Consider the following 21,598-nt stretch of genomic DNA (forward strand, 5'->3'; position numbering starts at 1 on the left):
AGGCTCCCATCCTTCCCCATTCCCTTCTCTTAAGGGGCACACAACCTGGAGTGTGTTTCAGAAACAACAAGGGAGCAAATCCAAAGTTGCAACATAGCATATACAGTATTCAGGTGTCTGCAAACTCCTCAAAACAGGTGATACACTTGGGATAGAAAAAAAAAAAGAGATAAAATTTGTCTGAATAATGTTATAAAGAAAAGACATACAATTTAACAAGAAAGAGCTGAGCTATATTTCAAAACTGTCAGATGTTCCACCTTACTCCTGAAACTGTCCTAGGTTTACATTTTACTAGGTGACTCGAGTAGTTAGGTCTCTGTCAGAATTCCTATCTCCCAAGCCTTCCTTCAACTGTACTCAGCTCCCAAGTATGACACAGAACACAAGAACAGAAACAGTGATGCCACATTTATAAATATAAAAAAATAGTTCACCAAATAGCACTCTCATATACTGACTTTAAAAGAATGTTTCCCAAAACCCCACTCAGGGCATCATTTTTAGATAGTCATCTGAAAAACAATGCGTAGACATTCTAGCCCTTCCCACTGAGAACTTCAGCATCTTGTTTTTACCTTTTAACCCTGAATTATTAAAAAGTTAATGCGTTACTCCTTCAATCGTAGGAGGAAAACACCTTTTCTTTTCCCATCTCCGTTTTTCTTACTTTGTTTTCATGTTTATCAGAGCACCCAAAACATTCATTCTCTTCTATCAATAATTCAACTTCTTACAACTCATCCTTGAAGGCAGGATAGATTAAGGGCAGCCTGGCGGGAATATACTCGCCTCTATCTAGGAGGAACATGCAATGGGAAATAAGATTCCAACCCAGCAAAAGGCTGCTTGGTTGCTTTATTCTTCCATTAGATTCTTGGGTTAACTTTACCAACTATTTCTTCAGTGCTGCACCCGCGCTGTAGAAGAGGTGGGGATGGAGGCCAAAACAGACAATTTGGGGGTCAGGGAGGCCATGTTTTTTATACAGGCAATTTCATGGGGCATTGTGCCTGGTGAGTTGATGGTAAGTACAGGACAAAAGATTCCTTGCATTATTCCAGGATAGGAGTCCACTCGGCTGGAACGCTGAGTGTGCTTTTAAGGCCTGAAACTACCCCTAGTACCAAAGCTCTGTGGGCAACCCAAGGGGCCAGCAGTGCTTTCACCTTCCCCCAGGCTTTGCCTTAAAACAGGAGAAAGCAGGCCTTCAGGGTGGAGGCGGCCCCTTGTAGGTAAAGTGATGAGCTCCCCAGGTCTTCACTGAGCTGCACATGGGGACCACCAAGCCAACTGTTCACTTTCAAGGACTGCTCCGGTCAGGTACACACAGTCCTGTCCTTCAGATGCTTCTCCCTATCCCTCCTGTTCTAAAAGCCTCTGGCGTGTTTCCATCACGATTTCCTCCACTACTTCTGGCTTTAAGATGTCTTTGATCTGAAAAAGAAAGGGAAAAAGGTACTTGTTCCATCCATCAGCACACCATCAAGCCAATCCAAACGCAGAAACCAGGAGCAGAAGCGGGAACCTTCTGCTTTCCTGTCATGTATCGGAGGCTCAGTATTGGCGAGGGATGATCTGCTAGAAACAGCTTAAGAAACCAGCAGAAGGTTCCAGGGGGGAAGCTGACAAGAACAAGGACGTTACCCCGGCAGTCACTAGAAAGACAGCTAAAACTTGGGACGGGCACGATGAAGTCCAGGGGGCTGCTGTTGTAAATTAGCCCCAGCTGGCGCCTCCAAACGCCCACAAATCCTTACACTGACATTAGACATTGAGAATATCACTAGCATCTTGGCGACAGCTCTCCAGACACTCAACAAGGCTGTCCACCAGATCAGTTCACACCGAGGGACATGGTTAAGGTATGTGGGAGACGTGCTTGCTGTCTGAGGAAACATGGCGCAGATGACACTGAAGGCTGCTCACACATCAACAAGGAAAAGGGAGGCCCCGGGTAGACTACCTGATGTGGAAGGGATGCTTCATAGCAGTACAGGATACTGGTATCATACAGCATCATTCTCTGAGTTGCCAGCGAGACGATGCAGTTCCGAAGCCGGGAGATCACCTCTCGATCAGCAAGGGAGACAGGCTACCAGGGGATGCCGAGGGGAAGGGGAGGGAAACAGAACCAGGACCAAAAGAAGCCAATGGTTACAGCAAATCCCGGGAATCATTTATAACTGAGGCAATATCACTCTGGGACTCCAAACCAATCAAACAGCTAGCTCCAAGGGAGATTAAAAAGGAGGGCTTCTTTAGTGGCTCTTAGGCTATTACCCTGCAACTCTGCCATCTCTGACTAGAAAGATCAAACCAGGAGCTGATTTCATCTCTTCAGAACAAGACAGGGCGACACAATGTTTCGATGGAAATTCAAACCAACTCAAACCATAGCAACGTGGCAGACAGAGCGCGTCCCCACCTGCCACAGAAGCACAGCACCGACTAAGTGCCGCTCCGTCCCAACAGTGACAACGGCGTTTACTCACCTCCAGGTTTGCAATGAAGCCCCCTGCATCCTCTTCTTTGTGCTCAGGTGTTGGGTAGATCCAGATGAAGCCGTTGTTGCCCAGAATCACTGAGGCACCGCAGGGCAAGTCATGGAAGTGAGTCTTCTGCCGTTTCACCAGGGTGGGGGAGACCTGAACCAAGACGCCCTGACCTAGCTAAAAAAGTATATCGTAAATTAAGTCACTGTAGGATCATCAGTGAGGTAACTTAAAAGCAGAGTACAGGATGTGTCCTAGTTAGACGGGAATCAGGGTCCTTCCTGTTGATAACTGCCCCTACATGCACATACATAGTAAATACAGAGAACACTTCCGGATGCAGTAAGTAGTTTACATATCCCAAGAGAAGGTAACTTTCCATCTCTTCTCTACCATTTATTTTCCTTTGCAGTCGTCTTCACATTCTAATCCAGGGCTGGTGCCACAGCTGTTAGAGAAGCTGGAGCCAGTGAGAATGTGGGCTCGAGCCTCCTGTGGGTCAAGGAGCACTATTCTGTTCCACCTTGACCTCAACCACCCATCCTGCCCACGAGATACGCCATTGGACAAGGCGACAAGCCTAGGGCTTCCCGCTGAGGGGGCGTCTATTACAGGACCCGGGCCCACGAAGGTCAGCACGTGCAGTGCAGCTGTTTCCTCTCCTGCTTCAAGGATGTGAGCATGATTGGCTGTAGCCACTCCACTGAGGAGAGAGGTTTTTCTTCCACCCAGAAAACGAGAACGTTCACCCAGAGAAAGGCAAGAGACTGATAAATCATAATTTGTTTTGGAAAGTATGTTATCATTACAAAAATAACTAGCCTCCATACTGTCACCTTATATTAGAAAAGCGGTGAAATTTCATTTAGAGGCTCAAGTGACAAGCCCACCTTCCCTCACAATAATATCCATCTTATTGACGGGACACGTGTCTAAGGGCTGAGGCCATCCTACTTCATCAGTCTGTGGCCTCCCTTTGTTCTCAGCACAAATGCAACGCAAAGCTGCCACGCCCTTGGGGGAGAGCAGAGACTGCAGGGCTGCAGGGCCCGGGGCCCAGGGTCACAGGGGCTCTTCTGACAGAACAATCTCCTCCGTAGAAAAGGTTAAGAGTTGTCATCCTTTATGACGCCACCGGCCCTTGACTGTGTGAATCAGTGTGTAGGATGCCAGCCTGTGAAGGCTTGACTTCTGGGGGGCTTTAGGTCAGAATACCAGAGAGCACTGGGGATTGGGACATGGGTTTGAAGTCTCCGTCAGCAAATGAGAACAGCCAGAGCCCAACTTACTTTCCCGTATTTGAGACTCCTCGTGTGCAGGGAGACAGCTCCATCAGAGAACACTGCCTGGACCTCAGCCTGGCCGGGTGATGAAGGAACAAACACTTTCACGTCACCTGCGTCCCTGGCTCCCCCCTCCATCCTTTCCTCTAATGGCCAAGAGTCCCGCCAAAAGTCGTAGACGGACCCGGAGGTCACACTGCTGAGACCTAACCTCTCCCCCTTGGCTGTCATGAATATGCTGACATGAACACCACCCTTCCTACTCCCTCAGATAAAAGTTAACATCACGGGTGGGGTTAATGGCGGACTCTGGGAGGGCTCACACCAAGGAGTACTTCCCAGAACTTCTGCTGCGAGTGTCCCTGTCCTCACACTGAGACACAGCCACCCCCCCGCCTCTGCAGGAGACCCTCCAACACTAGCAGATCGAGACAGCCTCATCCACCAGAGGGCAGACAGCAGAAGCAAGAAGAACTACAAGCCTGTGGAACAAAAAACACATTCACAGAAAGACAGACAAGATGAAAAGGCAGAGGGCGATGTACCAGATTAAGGAACAAGATAAAACCCCAGAAAAACAATCAAATGAAGTGGAGATAGGCAACCTTCCAGAAAAAGAATTCAGAATAATGATAGTGAAGATGATCCAGGACCTTGGAAAAAGAATGGAGGCAAAGGTCGAGAAGATGCAAGAAATGTTTAACAAAGACCTAGAAGAATGGAAGAACAAACAGAGATGAACTATACAACAACTGAAATTAAAAATACACTAGAAGGAATCAATAGCAGAATAACTGAGGCAGAAGAACGGATAAGTGACCTGGAAGACAGAGTGGTGGAATTCACTGCTGCGGAACAGAATAAAGAAAAAAGAATGAAAAGAAATGAAGACAGCCTAAGGGACCTCTGGGACAACATTAAACACACCAACATTCGTATTATAAGGGTCCCAGAAGGAGAAGAGAGAGAGAAAGGACCCAAGAAAATATTTGAGGAGATTATAGTCGAAAACTTCCCTAACATGGGAAAGGAAATAGCCACCCAAGTCCAGGAAGTGCAGAGAGTCCCAAGCAGGATAAACCCAAGGAGAAACACGCCAAGACACACAGTAATCAAATTGGCAAAAATTAAAGACAAAGAAAAATTCTTGAAAGCAGCAAGGGAAAAATGACAAATAACATACAAGGGAACTCCCATAAGGTTAACAGCTGATTTCTCAGCAGAAACTCTACAAGCCAGAAGGGAGTGGCACGACATAGTTAAAGTGGTGAAAGGGAAGAAACTACAACCAAGATTACTCTACCCGGCAAGGATCTCACTCAGATTCGATGGAGAAATCAAAGCTAAGAGAATTCAGCACCACCAAACCAGCTCTACAACAAATGCTAAAGGAACTTCTCTAAGTGGGAAACAAAAGAGAAGAAAAGGACCTACAAAAACAAACCCAAAACAATTAAGAAAATGGTCATAGGAACATACATATCGATAATTACCTTAAACGTGAATGGATTAAATGCTCCAACCAAAAGACACAGGCTTGCTGAACGGATACAAAAACAAGACCCATATATATGCTGTCTACAAGAGACCCACTTCAGCCCTAGGGATGCATACAGACTGAAAGTGAGGGGATGGAAAAAGAGATTCCATGCAACTGGAACTAAAAAGGAAGCTGGAGCAGCAATACTCATATCAGATAAAATAGACTTTAAAATAAAGAACGTTACAAGAGACAAGGAAGGACACTGCATAATGATCAAGGGATCAATCCAAGAAGAAGATATAACAGTTGTAAATATTTATGCACCCAACATAAGAGCACCTGAATACATAAGGCAACTGCTAACAGCAATAAAAGAGGAAATTGACAGTAGTACAATAATAGTGGGGGATTTTAACACCTCACTTACACCAATGGACAGATGACCCAGACAGAAAATTAATAAGGAAACATAAGCTTTAAATGACACAATAGACCAGATAGATTTAATTGATATTTATAGGACATTCCATCCATAAACAGCAGATTACACTTTCTTCTCAAGTGCGCATGGAACATTCTCCAGAATAGATCACATCTTGGGTCACAAATCAAGCCTCAGTAAATTTAAGAAAATTGAAATCGTATCAGGCATCTTTTCCGACCACAACGCTATGAGATTAGAAATGAATTACGGGGAAAAAGACGTAAAAAACACAAACACATGGAGGCTAAACAATACGTTGCTAAATAACCAAGAGATCACTGAAGAAATCAAAGAGGAAATCAAAAAATACCTAGAGACAAATGACAATGAAAACACGACGATCCAAAACCTAGGGGATGCAGCAAAAGCAGTTCTAAGAGGGAAGTTTACAGCAATACAATCCTACCTCAAGAAACAAGAAAAATCTCAAATAAACAATCTAACCTTACACCTAAAGGATCTAGAGAAAGAAGAACAAACAAAACCCAAAGTTAGCAGAAGGAAAGAAATCATAAAGATCAGAGCAGAAATAAATGAAATAGAAACAAAGAAAACAATAGCAAAGATCAATAAAACTAAAAGCTGGTTCTTTGAGAAGATAAACGAAATGGATAAACCATTAGCCAGACTCATCAAGAAAAAGAGGGAGAGGACTCAAATCAATAAAATTAGAAATGAAAAAGGAGAAGTTACAACAGACACCGCAGATATACAAAGCATCCTAAGAGACTACTACGGGCAACTGTATGCCAATAAAATGGACAACCTGGAAGAAATGGACAAATTCTTAGAAAGCTATAACCTTCGAAGTCTGAACCAGAAAGAAATAGAAAATATGAACAGACCAATCACAAGCAATGAAACTGAAACTGTGATTAAAAATCTTTCAACAAACAAAAGTCCAGGACCAGATGGCTTCACAGGTGAATCCTATCAAACATTTACAGAAGAGCTTATACCCATCCTTCTCAAACTCTCCCAAAAAACTGCAGAGGAAGGAACACTCCCAAACTCATTTTATGTGGCCACCATCATCCTGATAGCAAAACCAGACAAAGATACTACAAAAAAAAATTACAGACCAATATCACTCATGAATATAGATGCAAATATCCTCAACAAAATACTAGCAAACAGAATCCAACAACACATTAAAAAGATCATACACCATGATCAAGTGGGATTTATCCCAGGGATGGAAGGATTCTTCAATATACACGAATCAATCAATGTGATACACCATATTAACAAATTGAAGAAAAACCATATGACCATCTCAATAGATGCAGAAAAAGCTTTCGACAAAATTCAACACCCATTTCTGATTAAAAACTCTCCAGAAAGTGGGCATAGAGGGAACCTACCACAACATAATAAAGGCCGTATACAACAAACCCACAGCAAACATCATTCTCAATGGTGAAAAACTGAAAGCATTTCCTCTAAGATCAGGAACAAGACAAAGATGTCCACTCTCACCACTATTATTCAACATAATTTTGGAAGTCCTAGCCACGACAATCAGAGAAGAAAAAGAAACTAAAGGAATACAAATTGGAAAAGAAGAAGTAAAACTGTCACTGTTTTCAGATGACATGATACTATACATAGAGAATCCTAAAGATGCCACCAGAAAACTACTAGAGCTAATCAATGAATTTGGTAAAGTTGCAGGATACAAAATTAATGCACAGAAATCTCTTGCATTCCCATACACCAATGATGAAAAATCTGCAAGAGAAATTAAGGAAACACTCCCATTTACCATTGCAACAAAAACAATAAAGTACCTAGGAATAAACCGACCTAGGGAGACAAAAGATCTGTATGCAGAAAAGTATAAGACACTGATAAAAGAGATCCAAGATATACAAACAGATAGAGAGATATACCATGTTCTTGGATTGGAAGAAGCAATATTGTGAAAATGACTATACTACCCAAAGCAATCTACAGATTCAATGCAATCCCTATCAAACTACCACTGGCATTTTTTACAGAACTAGCACGAAAAGTCTTAAAATTTGTATGGAGACACAAAAGAGCCCGAATAGCCAAAGCGGTCTTGAGGGGAAAAAAAAGGAGCTGGAGGAATCAGACTCCCTGACTTCAGACTATACTACAAAGCTACAGTAATCAAGACAATATGGTACTGGCACAAAAACAGAAATATAGATCAATGGAACAGGATAAAAAGCCCAGAGATAAACCCACGCACCTATGGTCAACTAATCTATGACAAAGGAGGCAGGATATACAATGGAGAAAAGACAGTCTCTTCAATAAGTGGTGCGGGGAAAACTGGACAGCTACATGTAAAAGAATGAAATTAGAACACTCCCTAACACCATACACAAAAATAAACTCACAATGGATTAAGACCTAAATGTAAGACCAGACACTATAAAACTCTTAGAGGAAAACATAGGAAGAACACTCTTTGACATAATCACAGCAAGATCTTTTTTGATCCACCTCCTAGAGTAATGGAAATAAAAACAAAAATAAACAAATGGGACCTAATGAAACTTAAAAGCTTTTGCACAGCAAAGGAAACTACAAACAAGACGAAAAGACAACCGTCAGAATGGGAGAAAATATTTGCAAATGAATCAACGGACAAAGGATTAATCTCCAAAATATATAAACAGTTCATGCAGCTCAATATTAAAAAAACAAACAACCCAATCCAAAAATGGGCAGAAGACCTAAACAGACATTTTTCCAAAGAAGACATACAGATGGCCAAGAAGCACATGAAAAGCTGCTCAACATCACTAATTATTAGAGAAATGCAAATCAAAACTACAATGAGATATCACCTCACACCAGTTAGAATGGGCATCATCAGAAAATCTACAAACAACAAATGCTGGACAGGGTGTGCAGAAAAGGGAACCCTCTTGCACTGTTGGTGGGAATGTAAATTGGTACAGCCACTATGGAGAACAGTATGGAGGTTCCTTAAAAAACTAAAAATAGAATTACCATATGACCCAGCAATCCCACTACTGGGCATATACCCAGAGAAAAACATAATTCAGAAAGACACGCGCACCCCAATGTTCATTGCGGCACTATTTACAATAGCCAGGACATGGAAGCAACCTAAGTGTCCATCGACAGATGAATGGATAAAGAAGACGTGGTACATCTATACAATGGAACATTACTCAGCTATAAAAAGGAATGAAATTGGTTCATCTGTAGAGACGTGGGTGGATCTAGAGACTGTCATACAGAGTGAAGTAAGTCAGAAAGAGAAAAACAAATACATTAACGCATATATGTGGAACCTAGAAAAATGGTACAGATGAACCAGTTTGCAGGGCAGAAATTGAGACATGGATATAGAGAACAAATGTATGGACACCAAGCGGGGAAAGTGGAGGGGTGGTGGGGGTGGGGGTGTGATGAATTGGGCGACTGGGATTGACATGTATACACTGATGTGTATAAAATGGATGACTAATAAGAACCTGCTGTATAAAAAAATAAATAAAATTCAAATATTCAAATAAATAAATAAATAAACAAAAATATAGATCAGGGCTTCCCTGGTGGCGCAGTGGTTGAGAGTCTGCCTGCCAATGCAAGGGACACGGGTTTGTGCCCCGGTCCAGGAAGATCCCACATGCCGCGGAGTGGCTGGGCCCGTGAGCCATGGCCGCTCAGCCTGCGCGTCCAGAGCCTGTGCTCTGCAACGGGAGAGGCCACAGCAGTGAGGGGCCCGCGTACCACACACACACAAAATATATATATATATACACATATATATATATAGAGATCAGTGGCTTTCAAACTTTTCTTTATACAACCCACAGCAAGAAGCATATTTTACTCAGAGTACATGTATGTGTTTTTGTGTAAGCAACTGAAACAAAAGTTTTACCAAACAATATCTTTCTTATAGTTTCATTAAAAAAAAAAAAAGTTAACATCGCTAAGAAAATCTGAGCTAGCTTAAAGCATGGGCCACCGTAAGTTACAAGACCCAAAGACATGACTGAGCAGCAGCAGGTCTGAACAAGAGCTGGAGGGTTAGCTGGGTTAAGGAGACAGAGAAAGGCTGTAGCAGAGCCCTTCACACTCAGTCAAGGACTCAGAACCCTGCCAGGATTACATGTTTCTCGTGTGGGAGACCTACAGTTTAAGCCCCAATTGCCAGCTCCACAGCAAACATAAAGATGCTGGAATGCAAGGTACAGGATACACTGATAAGGTCCCCTTCCTGCAAGAAACCTCTCATCGCCAGCTCATCTTCTGCAGATCTTCTCCTCTGAAATACACAAAGAGATGGCCACGTTATGGAAGTCAGATCCTAAAGGAAGATCTCTCTCCATCCATCTCTTCTTTCTCTTTCACTGCCTCCCGCGATCTCCGAAGGCAGCCACAATGTTCACACACCAGAGTAGGTAACCTGTACCACTGAAGGAAGACAAAGTGACAACCACTACGTTCCGTCTTACAGACAGACCTTCCCACGGCTTCTCTTCTCCTTCCTCTGAATAATACTCAAACTCCTCACGTGCTATTCAAAACCCTCCCAATCTAGACCAGGCCCCCTTTCCACGCTTATCTTCTGTGGCGGCCCTCCACGCTCCAGCAGGACCAGACTACCTCCAGCTTGACTGTATCTCTGCTCACACGTTTCCCTTTATCTCAGATTCCCTGAACTCATCACTAAAATTCTACCCATCCTTCAAGGATCAACTCCAACACTCATCTTTCCTACGAGCTTCTCTCCGGGAACTTAATCACTCCTTTTGTACAATCACACGCTTGTTTGTTCTTGGACTGCTGGGTATTCAGACCAGTTATCTCATATCCCCTGCTAGTCTAAGCTCTTTCAGGAACTCAGTCGTGCCTCCTGGATCTTGGCATTCTCCAGAGAGCCTAGCACAGTGAGCCTCTCTATAGATAGATGCTGGCCTGAAGGTAAAGCTGAACCACTGCATTTTATAGAAGGAGGCAGCTTAGGTCCTGTGGTTGTCTGGAATAATCAAATGCCACTCAATTCATGAAAAGCTAATCTAAACACAACTTTTCAAGGAACACTTTCACTGAGCAAAGCTGATACACCCAGAAAAGGAAAATTATTAGCACCAAGCATCTGAGAGCTTCTCTCAACTCTCTTTTGGGATCGCTCCCCATGGACATTCCAGATCCTACCATATACCAGTTGCTACCTAAGTTGGGAGGCCTGGGCCAAGTGAAAAGCCTACGTGTACATCAAGGCAGCAAACTTCACAGCAGACAAACAGGAGTAAAAGTGGCAACCTCAGGGTAAAGCAAAGTTCTCTGGTGGAGCAAAGGACCCCAGAGCTCTCGCCAGCAAACTATTCAGTCCCAGCCGGAGACCCTTACCAGCTCTCCTCCGGGAAGGTTCATGGATGAGAGAAGCAAGACTGAATCCAGCCTGGAGTTGGTCTCCACCTTCCACCTCTTCTGTTGAACCTACAAACAAAGAAACCCCACACCTGGACACACACGCCAGGGGCCAGAGCTCACACTGTAAATGACCAATAATTCCAAATGTAACAAACTGTTTACATCAAAGGTCACATGAGAGCCAAACACAACGAATGCCTAGTTCGCATAAATACACATAGAATGACTATGCCATTCATTAGATCACCAGCCTGCTTTTACTTTGTAAAAACCAATCAGACAGACTTTACCTCTGTGATTCTCCCCACTACAATGTCTCCCACTTCACCATTATATCTGAAAGATAAAACAGAAGGTCCTCCATCAGTGAAAAGACTTCATTACAAGACCAAGTTACCATTTGAGATTTCAGTTAAACAGGGATGAAGGCCTTGATGAGGCACCACATTTAGTAAATTCACATAACTATGCTGTTTGGACTTATTCTCAGGAACTGATAACTTCAAACATCCTGTATGTATCAAGCCTCCATTAACTAGCTATTCTTAAACCATTTATTGCAAATAGTTCATTAAGCCTGAAACCCCTATTTTGTTAATTACATGAAAATGAGGGACTTCTCCTGCGGTCCGGTGGTTAAGACTCTGCCTTCCGATGCAGGAGGCGCGGGATCGATCCCTGGTCGGGGAACTAAGATCCCACATGCCGTGGGGTGCGGCCAAAAACTTAAAACAATAAATAAATAAATAAAAAGAAAACGATAAGCATGGAATCTTTTCTGGTGGGCTCTGGAACACAGATGGCTTCTGCCTCAGCCAGAGGAGGAGAAAGGAAACTGAGACAGGACACCGCCCAAACCAGCCTGCTCACTGTCCCCCCGACCACTGGCTGCCCATCTCAGGGCCCTTTGCTAGTTCCTCATCCCAGTTCTAATGATGACGTGTTCCATGCCGAAGGCGCAGTCCTTGGACCTCTTCTCTTTTCAGCCCATACCCACTTGGTGAGCTCATCCAGCCTAATGGCTTTAAAGACCACTGATGAGTATACCACTCCCCTCAACTCCAGACTCTAGTCAACTGCTGGCTACCCAGCACCTCCATTTACGTGGCTAATAGGAATCTGCAAAAGTAACACACCTACGACAAAGCTTTCCAGCAGCCCCCTTCACTCCCCCATAACAAACTGAAACTCTCCCAGGTGTCACGAGCTCAGGAAATGGCAACTCCACCCCTCCAGTTGCTCAAGCCACAGTCCTTGGAAGAACCCTTGACCTCTCTCAATCTCTCGCTCTCTGTCTCTCTCTCTCAGGCTCCAGGGCAAGTCCAGCAGCAGATCCTACTACCTCTACCTTTACAATATAGGCAGAAAATAAAAGGCATCCAAATCGGAAAGGAAGAATATCTCTTCTCACAGACATGGTCCTATATATAGAAAATGCCAAGGCATATAAAATCCGACACATTTTCGTGATTAAAAAAACACTCAGAACACAACACATACTCAAAACAGTACATTCATCTGTCTCCCTAACCCTGTCCCTATCCCCCCACCTCCCCGGCCACCCACAGCAGCCAGAGTGATTCTATTCCAACAGGAGTCAGGTCATGTCCCCCCTCTGCTCCACCTCCTCCAGTGGCTTCCCAGATTACACAAAGTGCACGTCGAAAATGTTTAGTGTGGCTACAAGGCAGACAGACTGCCCACCTCACCTCTCTGCCTGCATCCGCTCCTACCCCTCGCCTGCTCGCTCTCTTCCAACCCCACTGGCTTACATTCTGGGGCTAACCTTCATGGAGCCCTTCTAGGTAGGAGGCTCTGTGTAAGCACTTTACAGGCACTGTTTCAGTGAATTCCAATGAAAATCCTACAAGGTAGGTCATGCTAGGTCTCATTTTGCAGAGGAGGGAACCAAAGTTTGGAGAGGTCAGGAAACACAGGCAAACCTCTGAAGCCCGCGCTTACCTGTAGTCATCTATACCCTTCCTATAGCCATGTTCCCACAATCCCAGACCTACAGAAGGATACAGCAGGCCGGGATGGGGGTGGAGGGTTTGTCGTGGCAGAAAAGACCTGGCTGTGCAACTCGGATGCCACAAGAGAATACACACCTTTTGTTCTCACCTGGTTTTCAAAGCTTTCACACAGACCAACTTGTTTACTCTCTCCACAGAGCCAGCCACAGATGCAATCAGCTTCTCTTCGCCCATATAGGTCCCATGGCCCCTGTTGCAACAGGAAGATACAAAGAATACCAGGGTAACACTTGAGGTGACCTCTCGCATCTAGCCCAATGTGCTCCTCAAACCTAACAGCCTCCTCCTGCCTTAAAGGCAGGCTTTTGCCCTGGTTGCCATCTCTTCCCAAAACACTCCTTCTTTAGACAGCTACGTGGACATCTCCCTCATTCCACCCAAGTCTACTCCAATGTCACCTTCTCCACCAGGCCTTCCTCGACTATCCCACTTACAATAGTCACCCACCCTGCTGCTGCCGCCACGACCACATCCCAACTACGCTCCACTCACCCTGCTTGGCTTTTAATTTTTTCTATTGCATTTATCGCCAAACATTCTGAATAACGTATTTGCTTGTTGTGCTTATTGTTTGTTATCTGTCTCTCCCAAATAGAAAATAAACTTCTCCAGGACATTGATTTCCACTTGGTTCACTGTTGTACCCCAAGCGCACACATACTGAATGCAGGAATAAAGGGCTGAATCTTAAGATTTCCTGGGATCCAACAACCCCGGACTAAGAGGTTAAAGGGCAACAGTATAAATGCTGTACCTCTCCTGTATGTACAAGTGTACCCCCGCCCCCCCCAAAAAAAGGCTGAGATAACCACTAGTGTTTCTCTATGATGGTGACAGAACGGTAAGTTTTGCTTTTTTTCGTAATCATTACGTAATTTAATCCTCACAACCTTGTTGAATAGTTAATATCACTAGTTTACAGATGAGGAAACTGACCTCGGAGAGACAGTACAGCCAATAATATTGTGACGGCAGCAGGACTGGAACTCCAGCCGTCCAACTCAAGAGCCTGCCCTCTTAACGACAACATACGGTACTGCCCTCAGATTCAAAGGTGGATATTTGGGTGCATATAACAATGTATTTGTACGCCCTAAGCCCAAACAATGACTCGTCCCCAAACCGTAACCCCTGGCTAGGAGACGGCGCTGAGGGATACGGGGGCCAAGTCAAAAACGCCCACCGTCTCCCCGCCGAAAACTGTTAAGAGGCCCCAGCTCCTAACCCACCCCAGTTTTCCAAGTCCTCCACGAGGAAGGCTCAGGATCTGGGCCTCAGGCAGAGGACCCACGAGTCGCGGCCACCAGAGGTCAAGAGAGGAAGGTTTCGGGAGACTGGGGCAAATGCAGACAAGGACACACAAGATGCAGGGGGTAAGAAGTCCGAAGCCCAGAAAACTAGGCGACTGAGATGCTCAGCAGATGTGCCCCGGGTACCACGGGAACTTAGATGGAAGAGAGCACAGGCCCGGGTTTCACGTGGAGAGCAATGTAGCCGCCCCTTGTGGCCCAGAGTCCCCCACGTCCCCACGTACCGCATGAAGCCTGTGTCCGTGGTGATCGTGTCCCCCGGCACTACCAGGTGTTTTTTCGTCTCACGGCCCAGGGTCTCGCTAAGAGGCTTGCGAGCGACAGGAAGCCTCATCTCCATCGCCATCTTGACGTCAATAACCTGCGCAGGCGCAGCCCGACTCGGAGTCGCAATATCCGCCTCCGCAATTCCCGCCCTTCGCTCTTAGGGGCGGGGCAGGGCGGGGCCTCAGAGAAGCCGCCAATGGGAACTCACGGTCTGGCTGCCATCTTGACTATTGTCAACCATTAGGTTAACATGAAGGGAAGGAAGGAGTCGAGTTGCCATTTTTATTATTGGCAAGGCTGCCTTTGTGGAGTAGTGAAAATCTCAAGTTGTATGATGTATTGACTTTTCACCAAAACTCTCTTGTACTCGTCATCCCAGCTATTGTTTTACAGGGTTAGAGATAATTGAGAAATGGGCCTCAGAGCTTCCTTCCAACTCTAAGCTGCTAAAATCTAATTTGGGGAGGACTTCCCTGGTGGCACAGTGGTTAAGAATCCACCTGCCTAATGCAGGGGGATGCAGGTTTGAGCCCTCGTCCTGGAAGATCCCACATGCCGCAGAGCAACTAAGCCCATGTGTCACAACTACTGAGCCCGTGTGTTGCAATTACTGAAGCCCGTGAATCTAGAGCCTGTGCTCTGCAACAAAGAGAGGCTGCGGCAATGAGAAGCCCATGCACAACAATGAAGCTTGTTGCAACTAAAGAAAGCCCACGGGCAGCAACGAAGACCCAACAAGGCCAAAAATAAATAAATAAATAAATTTTTAAGAAGTCCTTATCTTAAAAAAAAAAATCGAACTTTTTGGGTATGAGATTGCCCAGGAGGATCAGGAGGTGGGATATACAGAAAACACCATCTGGACAGAGAGAAGAGCCCCTTTTCATACTGTTACTAGTGGCCCCTGTGTTCTACACGCTGCTGCCTCGTGGGTGCTGGTTCAGCACCAGCCATCACCTACACCCCCGAACAATGCTCCAGGTGCTGTTTCCATTCTTTCTTAAGTGAGCTGATTTCCCTAGTATTTCTTTTGAAAAAACAAGGAACCATCTAAGAAGACATTGCCAGAAGGGTGTATTTCGCAGGGAGGACAAATGCACACATAATACGGAGATCTTCGCTTGTATTTACTCATACAGTGAATTGAGCCAGGAGCTGTTCTAAGGGTCCCGTGATGAACAGATAGATGGATGTGTGGCTTTATCTCCGGGCCAGGAGCATGTCCCTCGTTTCTCTCCCTGCTTCGCACTACCCTCTCCCTCACCTTTCCCCGGCATGGTTTATAGCATCCACAACAGACTGAGTTTCAACCTCAGGGAACTGGAGATGATACTTCTTCATGCACAGAGACTCTAAAGAGGATTCAATGAAATACCTTGTGTCGTCACCACACACTGAGCCCAGTAAATCAGGTCTGCTGCCTCCTGAAGGTCCAACAGACCAATAGATGGATAAATCTCCAAAAGGACAGCATTTCTTTCACCTAAGCACGGCTCACAAACTACACTTGTCAAGAAAGCCAACCCGGGCCTCCCTGGTGGCGCAGTGGTTGAGAGTCTGCCTGAAGATGCAGGGGACACGGGTTCGTGCCCCGGTCCGGGAAGATCCCACATGCCGCGGAGCGGCTGGGCCCGTGAGCCATGGCCGCTGAGCCTGTGCATCCGGAGCCTGTGCTCCGCAACGGGAGAGGCCACAACAGTGAGAGGCCCGCATACCACAAAAAAAAGAAAAAAAGAAAAAAAGAAAGCCAACCCTGTGAGACAGTCAATGATATAAATTCGAATGAGCCACAGGTCATGGGTAAGTGGACAGGCCAGACGCTTGCCCTCCTCCTTGCCTGGAGGAAGGGGCTAGAGCCAAGAAAGCATGAGAAGGGTCCATATGTGGAGTCTGACCTCAGCCAGAAGAGGGCGGTGCTGTCCTTTGAACCAGCATAGCTCAGTCCACGAGGCAGCTAGGCCTTGGAGTGCCCCTAGACCAAGGCTGGGGTACAGTCTTGACATCATTCAGTTTCAAGGAGGGATGGACATAACGTTAACCCCTCCCATTCTCACAGCACTTACATTTAGGGAGCTTGTCACAACGTCGGGATTATGGATCTGTCTTACTGTAGTGGCGGATTCAGTGTGTGGTGAGAGCTCACTTCCTGGTTCAGATAGCTGTCTTCTCCCTGTGTCTCCACATGGTGGGTGGGGCTGGGGACTCTCTGGGGTCTCTTTTATAAGGGCACTAATCCAATTCATGGAGGCTCCACCCTCATGACCTAATCACCTCCCAAAGGTCCCACCTCCTACTACCATCACCTTGGGGTTAGGATTTCAATATATGAACTTGGGGTGGGACATAAACATTCAGTCCATTGTAGGTACCTTTTTAAAGAGGAGGGAACCAAGGCCCAAAAAGGACTAGAATTCATACAGCAGTTGGCAGCAGGGCCATGTTCCTTCAGACTGCACCTGCTCTACCCTAGAGCCCGCACATCCTCAGGGACTTGTCCTTTGCTGAATGCTTTACAAACATTACATTATGAATTCCTTATCCTCAGCCCATCTTGGACATAGGCATTGCTATCCTTGATGGACGTTTGGGGCCACTGAGTGCACATCCTTAAGGGGCTTGTTAGAAATACAGATTCCTGAGCCCAGATTTAGGCACTGGGGCTTTGCAAAGTGGGGTCCAGAAGTCTGTGAGGGTGTGTCTTAACCCCCAGTGTGATTTGAATTGCTGATCAGGTCTAACCTTCACCACTTCTTCCCATATCCTTCTACCTCCCCATCTGTGCACCTCCAGGGCCATCTCCCCAAGCCGATCAATGTCATCTCTCACCTGGGCATCACCACCTAACTCAGCTCCCTAATTCTGTGTTTGCCCCTCCTACCACCCAATTTCCATACAGCAGCCAGAGGGAGCTGAACTTATCTACGAAACAGAAACAAACTCACAGACCTAGAGAACAGACTTGTGGTTGCCAAGGGGGAGGGAGAGTAGGAGAAGGACGGGTTGAGAGTTGGGGATTAGCAGATGCAAACTATTATATATAGAATGGATAAACAACAAGGTCTCATTGTATAGCACAGGGAACTACATTCAATATCCTGTAATAAACCATAATGGAAAAGAATAAAAATTAATAAATAAGTCTTTTAGGATATTCAAAAATAAATAAATAAATAAAAACAGATCAGATTAAACCACTTCCTTGCTTAGAACACTTCTGGCAGCTTCCCTGTACACAAGAATGAAATCCAAACTCGCATTTGCCTGGCTCTGCCCATCTCTGACCTAACCTGCTCTATTACTCACTACAGACGCTGCAGCCAGAGGCGCTGGCCCCAGGACCTGCGTGCTTTTGTGCTCTCTGCATGGAATGCTCTTCTCCCAGTCTTTGTGTAGCTGGCTGCTCTTCCTCACTTAGATCTCTGCTCAAATATCACCTCCTCAGAGAGGTCTTCCCTGACTACCTTATCTGGAATAATCCTCAGTCCCTCTTTTACCACTTGATCCTGTTTTATTTCTTGTCACTGAATTTTCTTATTTGTTTTTTTGTTTGTTTGTTTATTGCAGTCTTCCTCCACTAGAACGGGAATACTCTGAGAATAGGGCCTTTATCTATTTTGTTCATCTGGTACCTAGAGGGCAACCATAAAACATTTGTCGAAAAAATGACATATATTTACAAAATATTTACTCACCATGTATCTTCCCCACAGGGTATAAGCCCCGCAAATGCCCAGACTTTCTGTTCACTGTCCAGTCCCTAGCACTGTCTGGGTACAGAGTAGGCCCTTTTATTAACCATATCTTCAATGGTAGTCTGATGTTTGGACATTTTGGGGCCTCCCAGAGCCTGGAAGGACTGCCCCTTCCAGGGTTAGCTGATTCCTAGAAATGGTAAACAACTGGCCCAGGAGTGTGCCTTTTGAATGCAAACCAATCAATCCAGAGCCCATGCCCCCTACCACCTCTTTTACGGGGCTCTCAGACTCTGGACCCCTATGCGCCTGCCCTAATCCCCCCAGGGCCCCGTACCAGACAACTAGGGACAGGCCCTGTGCCTCAGAGCCTACTGAAATTATTCAAACCAGCCAATCCTAAACCTGCTTCCCCTGCTTCCCCTGGTCCTTCCTTTTGGAAACCCTAGCAAAGGCTCTTTCCCACATTTTCTCCTCATTCCCGCTGCCTTCTGATCGGCCCCCCACGTGCTTCCCCATGTGGCTCTGCGTGGTGTGCCGTGCCTCCTGTTTCTAGGCAATCTTAAGTATGATGAACTTCTCCCTTCAGAACAGTCATTTCCATGTTTGCATGTCTTACCATACTTGATTAAAACAAATCCCGGGTACCCTTAGAACAGCACTCAATACATATTTGCGGAACGAATGAATAAGCTTATTCGGCAAGCATTTCTGGAGCATTTCCTGCCCCAGGCATCAAGGTGCTCGGTCAGGAGCTCAGGGATGGGGGTGGTGGTGAGGGGAAGACAGAAAAGCCCTCCTGACAGCAGCGGCGTATGAGTGAGCCTTGAAGGAAAGGAACTACTGACACTGGGGAGTGGGTTGAGAGGGACAGATGAACTTCAAGTGAAAGTAAACAACAAGGAAATCTTGAAAAGTGTGAAAACCGAAGCAGCAGGAACCCTCTGGCCCTGAGCTCTTGCCCAGTCCTGATCCACCCGCTGGCTTCACCTTGTGTTCCATGAAATGGTAAAAAAGTAACTGCAGAAGTTTTCTTTTTTTTTTTTTTTTGGCCGTGCCTCGCGGCTTGTGGGATCTTAGTTCCTCAACCAGAGATCGAACCCGTGCCCCTGGCAGTGGAAGCATGGAGTCCTAACCACTGGACCTCCAGGGAATTCCCCCCTTTTTTTTTTCTTCAGAAAATTTCTAATCAGAGATGTGCACAAAGATTTCTGCCCAAGGACCCTCATCAAAGTATTGCCTTCTGAAAACATAGAAATAGCCTTGATGTCTGTGGCAGTTTTTATACATGTCCACAGAATTTTTGCTACATCTTCAGTTAAGAAGTGCAGTCAGTGCCCCCTCGTCTTGCATCTGGGCAGACTTGTGACTGCTTCGATAGCTAGCATGTGTCGGAAGTGCCTCTAGGGGACTCCAAGGACTGGTCAGAATAGACGATGCAGCTTCCACCTGGTTCTCCTGCAACACCTGCCCTTGAAGCCCTGAGACAACATGCAAGAAGTCTGACTTCCCTGAGGCAGCCATGTTGTAGGAAGCAGTCAGGTTGGGTGCTAACCAGCCACCATCCATAACCTTTCCCACCCCTCACGGCCACACATCCCAGCAGACCAGATCCAAGGTGGGAAGGAAGCTGAAAGCTTAGGATATCTGTTCTTCCATTTCAAGAGATCTGAGGATAATGGCTATAGGAAAGGGCAGGAGAAGAGGAGATGGACAGCTGCCTTAGATGCCCTCTGGGGGATGTACAGTAAGGTAGGTGGTAGAAGCAGCTACAACCCTTCTTACCCACCAAAGGCATCCATATGCTAACAACAGCTCCCATTTCTTGAGCACGTACTATGTGCCAGATACCAAGCCATGTACTTTATTCATTTATTTATATTATCCCACTTAATCCTCACAATATCCTGAGGAGCTAAGTATCACCCCATTTTTCATTTGAGGAACTTGAGACACAGAGCCATTAATTGACTTGCCCAAGGTCACACAGCTAGTGAATGGCCGAGCAGGGTTTCAAGCACAGACCAGTGGCCTCTATCTAGAATCCTCTACACCTGGAGGTCCTGAACCATGCAATAAAAAAGGCATAAAAGGCATCTTGATTGAAAAGGAAGAAATAAAACTGCCTTTATTCACAGACAACATGATCGTGTACATAGAAGTCCTAAGGAATCTACCCCAAAAAACTACGAGAATGAATAAGTGAGTTTTGCAAGGTTGAAATATACAAGAACAATTTACAGTGCTGGTTTACACTGCATCCCTATGGGTTATGCAGCAAGCCCTTCTGGCCGAATCTGCAGGCTGACTGGGAGGTGGTGTGGCCTGCTGGTCATGAGCATGGCTTCTAAGGTCAGTTGCCATGGTGACACCTGCTCTGCCACTCATTGGCTGAGTGACACGGGCAAATGACTTCCTCTCTGCCACAGTTTTCTCATGCTTCAAATGGACTTTAATAGAGCATGGGGGAGAAACAAGAAAAAAGAGTACCAAGCTCATGGGTTCACGGGGAGGATTCCTGGAATGCACGCAGGTAAATCTCTAAACCCCAAAATGACTGTGGCTGTGTTTGCATGCCTTTGTGGGGAGGAGGGGGCGTGCACTCTTGGGAAAGGGGCCCGAAGCCTCTTCTGGAAATGGGAGCAAGGTAGATTAGGCTTTGAGTACCAGACCTCCCACCAGCGTGCAATTCTTCAAAATGATGATTCCTATCTGCTCATCCTAGCATCTCCAGCGCCAGCACACTTCTGGAGGAGAAACAGGTCAGCAGCCGGCAGAGCACATGCACTTTCGTCTGCAATTACAGCCTGCTGCCACCAGGTGGGTTCTGGAGCCCGCGCTGCGTCCCTGTGAACTGCAGCTGAAACTTCACAGAATTACCTACAGAGAGCGATTTAGATTTTTGATCAGGGGCCCCACTGACTTCTCTGAAGTCTGACACCTGCACTGCAGTGAGAGAAGGGTAAGGCCAGGGGCCCCCAGAGACATCGGAAGCCTCACGGTGAGGAATCAAAGGAGAGGCAAGATTTGTAATGGGAGGAGGGGGAGTACCAAGGGTGACATCCCCCACTAGCCCAAGGAGGAAACCCCAGACCCCAGATGGGACCTACAAGTGAACACATCAAGTGTGCATCTCTGCCTGTGCCCCCATCTGCCAGGG

General features: G+C 45.9%; 1 protein-coding gene across 1 annotated transcript; it reads right to left on the reverse strand.

Moving 5' to 3' along the window:
* Nucleotides 1–396: 396 nt before the first annotated feature.
* On the reverse strand, nucleotides 397–14,831 carry EXOSC2 (exosome component 2). The gene is made up of 9 exons (XM_081236511.1): nucleotides 14,704–14,831; nucleotides 13,258–13,359; nucleotides 11,427–11,472; nucleotides 11,113–11,202; nucleotides 9,959–10,024; nucleotides 3,785–3,853; nucleotides 2,496–2,672; nucleotides 1,967–2,095; nucleotides 397–1,437 (listed from the first exon to the last, which is right to left on the reverse strand). Exons 1-9 carry the CDS (start codon nucleotides 14,823–14,825, stop codon nucleotides 1,357–1,359), a joined length of 882 nt encoding a protein of 293 aa, XP_081092637.1. The 5' UTR covers nucleotides 14,826–14,831; the 3' UTR covers nucleotides 397–1,356.
* Nucleotides 14,832–21,598: the final 6,767 nt, after the last annotated feature.

The sequence above is a fragment of the Mesoplodon bidens genome (assembly GCF_964165515.1).
Source record: "Mesoplodon bidens genome assembly, chromosome: 6".
NCBI classification, from domain to species: Eukaryota; Metazoa; Chordata; class Mammalia; order Artiodactyla; family Ziphiidae; genus Mesoplodon; species Mesoplodon bidens.